This window comes from Mytilus trossulus, chromosome 3, assembly GCF_036588685.1.
Source record: "Mytilus trossulus isolate FHL-02 chromosome 3, PNRI_Mtr1.1.1.hap1, whole genome shotgun sequence".
NCBI classification, from domain to species: domain Eukaryota; kingdom Metazoa; phylum Mollusca; class Bivalvia; order Mytilida; family Mytilidae; genus Mytilus; species Mytilus trossulus.
The window spans coordinates 55,898,592-55,912,944 of record NC_086375.1 but is presented as its reverse complement, the minus strand read 5'-3'; the positions used below and the strand labels follow the sequence as shown (position 1 = coordinate 55,912,944).

General features: G+C 33.2%; 1 protein-coding gene across 6 annotated transcripts in view; it reads right to left on the bottom strand.

Moving 5' to 3' along the window:
- The window catches only part of LOC134711899 (ectonucleoside triphosphate diphosphohydrolase 1-like), a 44,698-nt gene that overhangs the window by 21,551 nt on the left and 8,794 nt on the right, over positions 1–14,353 (bottom strand). The window contains exon 1 of one of the 6 annotated variants that reach the window (XM_063572867.1): positions 11,180–11,282. The exons of 2 other annotated variants lie outside the window; for them this stretch is intronic. Coding sequence is in view for 2 of the 4 variants with exons in the window: in XM_063572860.1 (XP_063428930.1) it covers positions 576–635 (60 nt within the window). In the remaining 2 variants the exon portion in view is untranslated. Of the gene's footprint in view, positions 1–286; positions 377–575; positions 636–746; positions 858–11,179; positions 11,283–14,353 lie in introns of those variants that run through there. 3 more of the 6 variants (XM_063572866.1, XM_063572860.1, XM_063572861.1) reach the window with 3 other exon arrangements.

Genomic DNA, 14,353 nt, shown 5'->3' with positions numbered 1-14,353 from the left:
TTAAAAAGGGGTGTAAGTTAGTTATACACCTCGGGATACGGCATGTCTGGATAAGAAATCCCTACGGCTTCCGGCCGACGGGGTTTCTTATCCAGACATACCTTTCCCTAGGTGTATAACTATTACTTATACATATCAAAATATGTCAGTGAACGGGACTTTTTCGTTATTTGACTTTTGAGTAAGCTAGACGCTCATTAGTAACGTAAGATACAAAACAGGATGAAGGACTAACCAATTAGAAAATTGAAAAGTGTATAAGGTCAAAAGTTGTTGAAATACTTACTAAGCCTGGTTGTAAATATCTAAGTATCACGTAAAACGTCAAAGACATCATACAAAATATCTCATGTTCCCGTTCTGACTTCTTGACTAGTAATACTAGTAGAGGACCAACACGTCAACTTGAAGTGTCATTTATGCTAAACATACCTTATCTTACTTTCCATAACATTTTTCTAATTTAATCACAGAAGGTGTTTATCCAAAATAAAAGTCACATAATCAAAACAAAACCTTCATTTCACATAATGAAGGTTTTATCCTCTTTTTAGTTCTCGGCCCAAATAACTTACCGAAATGTTATTGAGTACTTTCCACTTACAATGTACAAAGAAAATAAGGAGACATTTCATGTCCGGAAATATATGTTTTACAAAATTTATAATGATTTCCGTAACTTTGTATTGTATATATTTGTATAAATATATAGATATATAAAATCAAGTGTATAATTGTTTCCGTACCTTTGAATTATAATTTGTATGAAGTTATTCCGTATAGACATTCAATTCTTCACATGGGAATTGTCAAGATCCCAATTGCAATTTATATCATTACCGCCTCATTCAAATATGTGTTTTTATAGGTTTGAATTCAGTCGGTTAACATTGTCATAAATTTAGATCAATTGTGTCACGAATTCACAACTTTCCTGTTAATTTGTCGTTTATCAAATGATTGATTTATCGAAATAGTAGGTTTTTTTTCTACGCCATACATGGATAATCTTAGCCTTATAGTCAGGACTCTTTTAGTTTTTTTCAAAACTATTTAAAATCACGTTTGAATTTTGACTTCTACTTTGATTCGAGTGTAACTAATGAGAAAATAAGATGGGGATGATTCTAAACAATATGCAACAAAAACAAGCAACATCAAATAAAGGCAACAGTAGTATACCGCTGTTCGAAGGTCATAAAATCGATTGAGAGAAAACAAATCCGAGTAGCAAACTTAAACTGAGGTTAATACAACAACTATAAGAGAAAAACAAATGAAACAACAGAAACACTGAAGTGCAACAAAAAATCAAAACGACAATGCAACACACACAGAAACGATGAATAAGATAACAAATGATTGAGCACGAAGAAAATAACTCAAACCAAGGTAAACTCAGGTGTCAACGATGGATTATCGGTTCCCATTGGCACTAGTCGTGATGTTGATGGCAAGTAAAATTAACCCAGTGATAATGTCACGATATTGGAAACATGACAAAATTAGGCATATGCAATATGTCTTTATTAATGTTGTTTTATGGTTAACGTTTTAGTTTTATTATCATGCAATAAGGAAGTTATCAAAGGTACCAGGATTATAATTCAAGGTACCAGGATTATAATTTAGTACGCCAGACGCGCGTTTTGTATACATGAGACTCATCAGTGACGCTCATATCAAAATATATAAAGCCAAACAAGTAAAATGTTGAAGAGCATTGAGGATCTAAAATTCCACAAAGTTGTGCCAAATTCGGCTAAGGTAATATATGCCTGGGATAAGAAAATCCTTAGTGTTTCGAAAAATTCAAAGTTTTGTAAACAGGAAATTTAGAAAATGACCACATTATTGATATTCATGTCAACACCGGAGTGTTGACTACTGGGCTGGTGATACCCTATAGGACGAAACGTCCACCAGCAGTGACATCGACCCAGTGGTGTAAAAGTTATCAAAGGTACCAGGATTATAATTTAGTACGCCAGACGCGCGTTTCGATTACATAAGAAACGACTTCAAGAACTATATTCATGTCCAGAATATGTGTTATGTGCACCTTTTTCCGATCACTAGATATTCTTCATGGTAAGAGGTAAGTTTTATTCGAGAACTGAAGGCAAAAACGATCGTTTTGCAATTCTAAAAGTTCTGTCACTGGTGGTCTATTTTTTTAATAACTAAAAATCATTTGAATACAAATGCAACGTGCGGGTCAAAAGAAAAAAAAACTCCAAGGAAAATTCAAAACGGAAAGTCCTTTATAAAATGGAACAATGATAAGCTTAAACACATCAACCGATTGAAAAGCAAATGTCATATTCCTAACTAAATACATAAAATTGAGAATGGAAATGGGGAATGTGTCAAAGAGACAACAACCCGACCAAATAAGAAACAACAGCAGAAGGTCACCAACAGGTCTTCAATGTAGCGAGAAACTCCCGCACCCGGAGGCGTCCTTCAGCTGGCCCCTAAACAAATATATACTAGTTCAGTGATAATGAACGCCATACTAATTTCCAAATTGTACACAAGAAACGAATATAAAAATAATACAAGACTAACAAAGGCCAGAGGCTCCTGACTTGGGACAGGCGCAAAAATGCGGCGGGGTTAAACATGTTTGTGAGATCTCAACCCTCCCCCTATACCTCTAACCAATGTAGAAAAATAAACGCATAACAATACGCACATTAAAATTCAGTTCAAGAGAAGTCCGAGTCTGATGTCAGAAGATGTAACCAAAGAAAATAAACAAAATGACAATAATACATAAATAACAACAGACTACTAGCAGTTAACTGACATGCCAGCTCCAGACTTCAATTAAACTGACTGAAAGATTATGATTTCATCATATGAACATCAGGCACCATCCTTCCCGTTAGGGGTTTAGTATTATACCATCATAACATATATGAGAAGAACATAACCCGTGTCATGCCAACAACTGTTTTTAGAATAATTGTCTTTAGTTCCGACGCAAAGACCTTACCAGTGACTCAATATTAACGCCAAAATCTGCAATCTTTAATGACTTGACAACAGTATCGTAATTATATCCCTTCTTAATCAGTCTATTTAAAGGTTTTGTAAGTTTCTGAGGTGAATACTGACACCTTTGTGCTTTATAAAGAATATTTCCATAAAAAATTGGATGTGAAATACCTGAACGTATAAAAAGTCTGCATGTTGAGCTATATTTACGAATGATGTCTTTATACCAATGATAAAATTTAGTAAAAGTTTTAACTAGTTTGTGATATCGAAAACCCTGGTGTAATAATTTTTCAGTAATAAATAAATTTCTCTCGTTAAAATCTAAAACATTGTTACAAACAAGAGCGAATCGTACAAGTTGAGATATATAAACACCGTAAGATGGTGACAAGGGAACGTCACCATCTAAAAACGGATATAAACGATAGGAAATGAAAAATCATCCCTTTTATCATAAATTTTAGTATTCAGCTTTCCGTTAGTGATATAGATATCAAGATCGAGGAAAGGGCAGTGGTCATTATTAGTATAAGCTTTATTTAAAGTAAGTTCAGCAGGATAAATTTCATTAATATACATACTGAAGTCGTCATTATTGAGAGCCAAAATATCATCCAAATATCTAAAAGTATTATTAAATTTGTTTATCAGATGTTGTTTTGATGGGTCTTTGCTTATTTTTGTCATAAATTGTAACTCATAACAATAAAAAAAAGAGGTCCGCAATAAGTGGTGCACAGTTAGTCCCAATTGGAATTCCGATAATCTGACGATATACGGAATCCCCAAAGCGAACAAAAATGTTATCTAGTAAAAATTCAAGGGCTACATGCATTTCATTATGTAGATAATGATGGGTTAAACCTGTTTTTTGGCTAGCTAAACATCTCCTTGTATGACAGTCGATTAGAATTTCATTATACTGACAAAAATGATGCAAATGTAAAAATAAGATCAAACATACAGGTGCCAAGTTATTGAATTTTGACTTAAAGAAATTACTGTTTATACTTTGTCTTTTTATACCATTAGAAAAATTCCATTGTAGAAGGGTCCAGTTTTTCAACCCCGTTCAGACCCGTCTCACGCAAATAACATCGTTTTACTAAATAAATTGTGAGTTATTATAATAGTATTCGTTCAATTTCTATTTACCTCCTAATGTTCATTAAGAATTGACTGTATATTTTTTTTCTGTCTATGAAGAAATAACATAAAAATGTGGTGAACATTGAATACCTCGCGTAGCGCGTTAAGTGTTCACCAAATGTTTGATGTTATTTGATGTTATATGGAAAATAAAATTCAGATGAGGCAAATTAAAGTCAAGTAACAGAAACTAATTTTGGAACGCACAGAAGATCACAGAGGATGTTCGCCAGCTCCATACAAGGGTAAAAAGCAATGCCCCGTCCACCGCGGTTGGAGCATAAAAATCATTTTTTTGTATGACATCGAACACCTATACTTTTGGTTGTTTTTTGTTTTGCATATGTGTAAACAACGTAAACTTGTGTTGATCTGATTGATATTACAAAAGTCGTGATAATAAATTAAACACGGGTGTCATTCGGTTTATCGAGAGAAATGAGTGTGAAAGAATGTCTAACGGCGGTCAAGTATTGAGCGACGATCGTGAAAGTTCTGGTAACGGATCGTGAAAGACATTTAATGGAAATTCTAGGTCAGAATCTTTTAAAAAATCGCTTAATTTTCAAAACGCGGAACAAATCCGAACAAAAAAATATGTCTGTCAAAATGGTTTAACTTCCCAATCATTACTGTGAAATAAGAAAGAGAAAATATGCAGTACTTTATGAAAAAACACAAAAGGCGCAATGCATATCTATGAAATTAATTACAAATAACACGCTTTTTGTTACTATAATGGTCATGTTTCAGTTCATCGTGATATATTTGAAATGTAATCTTTGGTATATCTGATAGTACAGTAAATTTAAGGTATGTTCTTCTCTTAAAAGCATTAATTTGTATATGAAAACCTTGAATTTGTTGAATATCCATCAAACTTGATCGTGAAAGATCAGGCAACGCATTATTTTGATCGTGAAAGATAATGCGTGACCAGACTTATTACTAGTAATCAGAAATCAGTATTTCTTTTACCATTTGATAAACCTGCAACTGGTTGAAGCCTGTAACTATATATTTTTATAAGGATGAAGCTATTTTTTTGTATTCAACGCTTTACCTCGAAAGTTAAAAGAACAACAACTAAACATCTCTAAATAAGTTTGAAAGATTCAGCTCTGAGAATCGGTCAAGTGCAATTCAGGCAGACTGACACTATTTACTAATAGCCAATAATATGGATATGCAACGTTTAAACCAAAATAATATCCATCAAACAAAAAATTACAGCAAAACAGCATCTTTCATGAGTAATTTGAGATAAAACGATAACCAACATTTTGTGCAACAATACTTTCTTAAGTTCTGTATATACAACGCAGATGTGGATTGATTTAACTATATACTACAGACTATAGAATACCAGATCGCAAATGATGTAATGTCTCGTCTGCTTTACTTATGATAGTTAATTTTATGGAACGTCTATAATACCAAGGGTTTTATTAGAAGTGTCAAATGCGCTTAATGCGCTTAATGTATTTTTGTCCATCTGATGAATTAAGCCTTTTCAATTGATTTTTATAGTTCGTTCTTATGTTGTACAGTTATACCACTGTCCCAGATTCGGGGGAGGGTTGGGATCCCGCTGACGTGTCTAACCCCGCCACATTGTTAATGTATGTGCCTGTCCATAGTCAGGAGCCTGTAATTCAGTGGTTGTAGATTGTTTATGCGTTACATTTTTGGTTTTCGTTCATTTTTTTTTTATACAAATAAGGCCGTTAGTTTTCTCGTTTGAATTGTTTTACATTGTCACTATGGGGGCCTTTTATAGCTGACTATGCGGTATGGGCTTTGCTCATTGTTGAAGGCCGTACGGTGACCTATAGTTGTCAATGTCTGTGTCACATTGGTCTCTTGTGGATAGTTGTCTCTTTTGCAATCATACCACATTTTTTTTAAAATTATTATTATCAATGGTTTATAAAAAGAGTGCAAGGTCAGATGAACCGTGACATACAGATCTCTATAAATATCCCGTAGACCAAATAAATGTGTTCCGATCCTTACAGCGCCTTAGAAACTGACAAATATAAAAGTTATGCTTGGCCAAATAATTCGAAACATATAAGGTCAAAAGTATATGAACCCTGACCGACAGCGAGACATAGACATCTTACTATCATTCAATATATCAAATACATTTGACGTCATTATGGTCATTTATGAAACATGCAAACAGACATGTACACTTTACACGAAATACCATGGCGCTATAGCATACTGGTACAGTAGAGATCACTTCTAACCTCTCATTAGAACTGTCAGAATATCTGTCATAAAACTATTCTAGCCTGTCCTAGAACAGTTCTACCTAGAACAGTTCTACCCTAGAACTGTTCTAAGTAGAACTGTCAGAATCAGTTCTAGGCAGAACTGACTAAATCAGTTCTAGGCAGAACTGACTAAATCAGTTCTAGGTAGAACTGTCAGGACCAGTTCTAGGGTAGAGCTGTCTAAATCAGTTCTAGGTTGAACTGTCCAAATCAGTTCTAAGCGTAGAACTGTCAGCAGAACTGACTAAATCAGTCAGGACTGTAGAACAGTTCTAAATGACGTAAATGCAGTAAGGACACTTTAAAATTTAGAAGAAATAAATCACTTCCAATTAGTTTGCTATCTAATATCAGATTTTCTATATTTTTTAATGAATAGATATAACTTTACATGTACAAATATCTAAGTCGATGGAAGATTATCCAACTCATCGAAAGGTGGGGAGAATCGGAGACGGTAAGGGCTTGAATTATTCGAGTTATATTTTACCCAAGCCTTTATATTAAGTTCTTAAAACTTATAAATCAGCTCTAGCATGTCTAGCTGTAGAATTTATAAATCAATGTAGCCGTAGAATTTATAAATTAATTCAGGATCAGTTCTAGGTAGAACTGTCCAAATCAGTTCTAGGTAGAGCTGACCAAATCAGTTCTAGTTAGAACAGTTCTAACCTAGAACTGACTAAAAGGTGTCAGGCTGACAGTTCTACGTACTGTTCTAGAACAGTTCTCCTGACAGATTTAATGAGAGGTTAGAAGTGATCTCCACTGTTTATATCCAAAGGCTAGACAACATAAAACGAGCATTGCCGAATGATGTATGAAAATGGGTTCAATGTCAGTTGAAACCTGGCAGAAGTCGAAAATGTACACCTCACAATCATAACAACAGACACTTATCCTAAAGCTTAAGGAATCCGCGATACGGACTTGACCACAAAAATGAATCTTCATCCATGAAATAAGGCAAATTCGGGGTCAGGTGAATCCTGTCTGGCGGACATGTAGTTTATAGGATCCAATATACCAAATGTGGGTATCCTATAACTCGTGATAAATTAGTACTTCACATGACAATAAAAAGCTTCATCCTACAATCATCCAACTATTTTACATTTCATTTTCTGAAAATATTTATACTTTGAAAAGCTAAACCTATTGAGGATGTTGAACTATATAGCTTTTCTCAATACCAATAACAAATATTAACTTTGATATAATTGAAGAATAATTTGAACGTCTTCGTAGCATCGGATCTTTCGCGATCCTTTTCACGATCTTCAAAAATACGGTACGTGATCTTTCACGATCCAAAAAATCCAAGTTTGTGTAAATAGTTCTTTATTTACCAAGTTTCAGATTATGTTTATGCAAAATAACTATAAGAACCATTTGATTAATTCAAATAGAATGCCCTTATTCGTATTAAACTAGGTTTTCTAGTCGAATTTGTGAAAAAATCATGTTTGTTTACATTTTTTATGTCATTGAAATGTCGAGAAGCAATCTGCCTTTTGTTGTTTTGTAATAACTGTGTACTTTTAAAACTCGATATTCTCACATACTAATCATAATGTTGAACCATTTTGACAGACAGTTTTATTTTGTCGTAAATTTGTCTGTGTAATTAGTTAAATTATAATATGTATTGACCTTTCATATGTCTTCTCGATTAAATGTCTTTCACGATCCGTTACCAGAACTTTCACGATCGTCGCTCAATACTTGACCGCCGTTAGATATTCTTTCACGCTCATTTCTCTCGATAAACCGAATGACACCCGTGTTAAAGCTGCCATCTGCCGATTTATGATAGATTTCTCCCTAAAGAGAGGTGTTGACCTAACTCTTCAAATCCGTTAAACACGCTTGTAATGGAGTTAAAATGTAATTTAACACATGTATACTCATTCAAAAACATGATATATCAGATTAAAAAACATGAAATGACATTTATAAGAGATGAAGTATGCCCTCTTGTGGTTTAAATCTCCCAGGAAGATTTTAAGAAATCGGCAGTTAAGGTAACTTTAAAATACCAATAAATAAAAAGAAGTAATCAATCTAAAATATTTCTCTGAGGAAACAATGCAAATTTATTAAGAATTGAGATTTTGTTTTTCATCCTTTAACAATTCTTTATCTATTAAGTATAAGTAATGACTTAAATAGTAAAATGTTTGAGAAATAATAAGAGGTGAGGTACAATCAGTTATAAATATTCAATCTATAATAGGTGTTATAACTTTCATACTCGGGCGTAGCATGACCAACTTAATTTTTTTCTGTTATAGCGAACCCTATTGAACCTTTCTATAGATTCACCTGCAAGTTACCTGTCCATTTAAACTTTTGTAAGTTCTATTGTCCCATCTAACAAATACAACAGGTATTGTTCTCTGTATAGTTTATTCACCAGGACCTTTAAATTTCTTCTAAGAGAAATATATCACTCATTGATTAATTTACCTGAGTAAAAAATTTATCTGCTAAATTAGATGGAAATAACATGTGTACTATTTATAAAAAAACTGTATATGAGTTTGAATGTATTATATTTTCAATCTGTTGAATGTAAACACTGATTCAAACATTAATAAAAGTTGATTCCTAAAAAAAAATAACATTCCTATTTCCAAAACAAATTGATAAAAAAAAAACTAAAAATGTTGATGTTTACATATTAAGGCCTTCTTAAAAGTATTCTATAACTAAACAAAAACTAAAAAATGCAAATTTTCATACGAACAATACTTTTTATTTTAAAAACAAACTGTTTATGATTAAGTTATTATTTATTTTGAACATATTGAAAAAAATATTATAAATGTTTAATAAACACGAAATCACAGGCATTTTTTTTTTATGTGAAACATGTAATTTCTATCAATTTAGCAGATAAATTTTCTACTGAGGTAGATTAATCAATGAGTGATATATTTCTCTTAGAAGAAATTTAAAGGTCTGAGTGAATAAACTATACAGAGAACAATACCTGTTGTATGTGTTAGATGGGACAATAGAACTGCCAAAAGTTTAAATGGACAGGTAACTTGCAGGTGAATCTATAGAAAGGTTCAATAGGGTTCGCTATAAAATGCACATTTACTGATGAACAGCTGAAAAGTGCGATATGTTAGAATATTTACAAGCATCATTTAGATTATTTTTTTGGGAATTCATGAAGATATAAATTACTTCATTGAGACAGAAACCAAACAAATCACAAACAAATACTGGCAGTTTGAGGTCAATAAATCATTTTCAACATTAGATTCATATCTATATAGTTATCAAAGGTACCAGGATTCAATACACCAGACGCGCGTTTTGTCTACACAAAAGTTATGTCAAATACGGCTAAAGTAATCTATTTCTGGGATAAGAACATCCTTAGTGTTTCGAAAAATTCAAAGTTTTGTAATCAGGAAATTTATAAAAAATGACCGTATAATTGATATGCATGTCAACACCGAAGTGCTGACTACTGGGCTTGTGATACCCTCGGGGCATATCCCTACTGATCGTTTGTACAGAAAAGGAAAACTGAACAAAACTAAATATGTCGTTTCATGCATCACAAATACTAAAAAGTCAAAAAAAGTCTTCAACCGAATACATGTACTCGGAATATATGTACTATACAATAAGGGCGTTTTTATAAATTCTTGACAATGACATCGTCTGAGTATTGCAAAATGCAAATAATTTGTTTTTTGAAACAATAATGACTGGAGAAACACATGCCAAAATAAATCAGTGACTTCTCTCTGAAAAAAATTCCACTCCCTTTATAAACCTTTATATTAGAGCCAATACTTTAAGGTATATAGGTATTTTCTTTTATCAGAGACATAATATGCCTGTGTAGATATGATAAAATAGCTATCTAGTTTTATTTTTATTCAATAATTTATTGATAAAAAATATTGTCACTATTTTTACACTTTTATCTATATGTATGGGTTTTTTGTTCACATATCCTTGTCAATATAATGGATTGTTATGCGACTGTCATACAAGTGACATATTTTGCTAGCTATAAACCAGATTTTGTCCACCGTTTACCACTGTAAGAAAATGCCTGTACCAGAGTCAGGAATATGACAGTTTTTATCTATTAGTGTGATGCGTTTGAACTTTCGATTTTTCCATTTGCTTAGGGACTTCCCGTTCAAAATTTTCCACAGAGTTCGGTTGTTATTTTTTTTTTTTTACTTTTCACTGAACTAACCATACCTTAGATAAAAACAAGAATGAGTTCAAAGTACATGGGTGTCCCACTCGCACTATCATATTATATATTCAGTGGACCGTGAAATATGGGTGCAAACTATAATTTGACATTAAAATTAGAAAAATCATATCAAAAGAAACATATGTACTAAGTTTCAATTTGTTTGAACTTCATCACAAACTATCTTGACCAAACACTTTATCCTGAAGCGGGACAGATGGACGGACGGACGGACGGACGGTTGAACAGACCGAAAAACAAATTGCTCCTAAATGGGGCATAACAATAGAGAAATAATGCAATTTTATATTTGGACATGACAGCATCATAGAGTGTGTAAAATGTCCAATGAAGTAAACTCATATAATACACAAACAATATTGAAACTAACAAAGTATACTACATGTATGAAAGTACAAAAAGAATTTGCAACGTTTTTCATTTTCATTTTTTTTCACATTTTTTTACTCATCCTATCATGAAATAAAATTAAAACATAACTTACAGTGGTCGATATGCCTATTAGCACTACAGATATAATCCTATTTTGTTTTTGTTCAACCTAAAAGTTGTCGCAGTATCATATTTCTTTTTTGCTGTATATGTTCTCGTTTATCAGGGGAGGTAATGATAGGGATAATTGACTTAATGTAAATATTGAATATCAATTAACAAAAATCAACATCATTTTAAACATGCTGTCTATTGACATAATTGTTCATCATTGTATTAAACCTATCGGTGTAATTTTATCTTGATTAAAAACCACAGTTAACAGCTTTTATTAAGTTAAAATGAACAAGGTAGGTTGTATGTTAGGCTAAAACAAGTATATTCTGACAGTGAGGATAATAAAGAGGCATCGAGAAGTTACTAAAAATGTTGATTTATCTCATAATGGAACAAATCTCTGTTAGAAACTGAAGTTTCAGATAAGAAAAGTCGATTGTGTTTGTTATACTAAGCAGGAAGTATTTACAGTTCTAGATTAGTTGAGTTCAGTGTTGATTTTTATGCCCATTCTTTATCATTAAAAATCTGATTTACTTTTCCTAGCACGAGATTTGCAACATCGCAGCGAGTCTTATATTTTCAGCCAAATTAAAAAAAACCATCCCATTTTGTTTATCGACAATTATGAAAAAAAAGGATAACAGGGTTTTATAAAAATGTTTATACTGTACAATAGACAACGTACGACAAGCTCCAGCAACCTATTCCTTTTTAAGTAACAGGCAAACAAACATAAGAAGTTTACAACAATCACAATAACATTGACGGTACCAATTTTTCTGCACCAGATGCCTATTTCGCATGTCTCTTCAGTGATGCTCGTGGCCAAAATATTTGAAATCCAAAGCTTATATAAAGAGCTATAATCCAAAAGGTCCAAAAAGTATAGCCAAATCCTTAAAGGAATTAGAGCTTTGCATGAGGGAGATACATTCCTTAATTTATAATAATTTCTAACATTTTGTAACAGCAAATTTTAATAACACAACAAATCCGTATTTTCATGCAAAACATAACCCGGCCAAATCATCTGAACAAGTCAATGCTCTGCCACATATTGTAACAAAGGCTGCTTGTATAGAAACTACATGACAAGGGTTTGATCACTTCACAACTACACAATCAGTGAACAAGTCAATGCTCTGCCACACGTTGTAACAAAGGCTGCTTGTACAGAAACTACATGAAAAGGATTTGATTACTACACAACCACACAATCAGTGAACAAGTCAATGCTCTGTCACACGTTGTAACAAAGGCTGCGTGTACAGAAACTACATGACAAGGGTTTGATCACTTCACAACCACACAATCAGTGAACAAGTCAATGCTCTGTCACACGTTGTAACAAAGTCTGCTTGTACCAAAACTTCATGACAAGGGTTTGATCACTACGCAACCACACAATCAGTGAACAAGTCAATGCTCTGTCACACGTTGTAACAAAGGCTGCTTGTACAGAAACTTCATGACAAGGGTTTGATCACTACGCAACCACACAATCAGTGAACAAGTCAATGCTCTGTCACACGTTGTAACAAAGGCTGCTTGTACAGAAACTTCATGACAAGGGTTTGATCGCTACACGACCACACAATCAGTGAACAAGTCAATGCTCTGCCACACGTTGTAACAAAGGCTGCTTGTACAGAAACTACATGACAAGGGTTTGATCACTACACAACCACACAATCAGTGAACAAGTCAATGCTCTGTCACACGTTGTAACAAAGGCTGCTTGTTTAGATACTACATGACAAGCATTTGTTGAACTCACAAATTGTAGTATCGGAATGCAGAGATTTCTGGTGGGCGAAAAACGCCAACATTACAAGTAACTCATAATAATTCGTCATATCGTCACAAATATAAACTAGGTAAATATTGTGACTAGGTTATATGTTGGCTTGGAACCACACACAAGTAAGTGAAATATTGCAATTATAAGAAAAACACGGATGTTATGAAATTATGTTATGAATGTCCGAAAAGTCTAAAAATAGAATGTCAATGAAAAGAAAATGGCCATGTCATTCTTAGTTCTTTGGTGAACGTAATTTTACGAGCGAAAACTTGTTTTCTACATCATAAAAGGCTAGGACCACGAAAAAACAAATTGATTCCAATGGAAGTATATAATACTGAAGTTGAAATCTTGATTGATGAAACTAGATTTCTTGATAAATGGAAATCCGACTTTGAACATTTGTATAATAATGATAAATCGGAAGAGGATTTCAACAGTGAATTTTATAGGTATGCATTATCTCATAAAACAGTATTAGAGGATATAATTTGGATTCATTGTACAATGACGACGAGGAATTAAATGGTAACATAACACTTGAGGAAATAGAATTTGTAATCAAAAGTGCGAAAAATTGAAAATCAACAGGGATTGATCAAATACCGTACGAAGTTTTAAAATTTCCAAATGTCTTTCAAGTGATTCGCTCTCTCTTTCAAGTGATTTTTGACACCAGTTGTATACCGTCAATCTGGATAAAAGCAGTTATTTTTCCGATATTGAAGGATCCCTCATCTGACCATCGTATTCCGCTAAATTATCGAGGAATAAGCTTATTGTCTTGTATATCTAAGCTGTACAGTGCCTTCATAAATAACCGACTATCGACTTATCTAGACGAGAATGAGGTTCTTGCTGATGAGCAAAATGGATCCAGAAGACATCGTTCTTGCGAAGATCACGTCTTTTTTCTTAGTAGTGTGATTTGGAACAACGCTAATGTAATTGCAACATTTGTGGATCTAAAGAAAGCTTTTGACTTTGTGGACCGAGATATGTTACTTTATAAGCTGTTACAAAACAATATATGCAAAATGTACAAATCTATCAAAAACATTTATTCCTACACAACAGCTAGTATTCGTGTCAATCAGAAGATGTCGGATTGGTTTGTTTGTAACTCTGGTGTGAAACAGGGAGACAATTGTTCGCCAACTTTGTTTTCAATATTGATTAATGACCTTGTGCAAGAAGTGAACAATTTGGATCTTGGTATAAATATCGAAGACACCAAACTGTCTATGTTGTTGTACGCAGATGACATTGTACTACTAGCATACAACGAGACTGATATGCAAAAGATGTTGGATAAACTACACGACTGGTGTAAACGGTGGCGAGTTCTGATAAATACAGAAA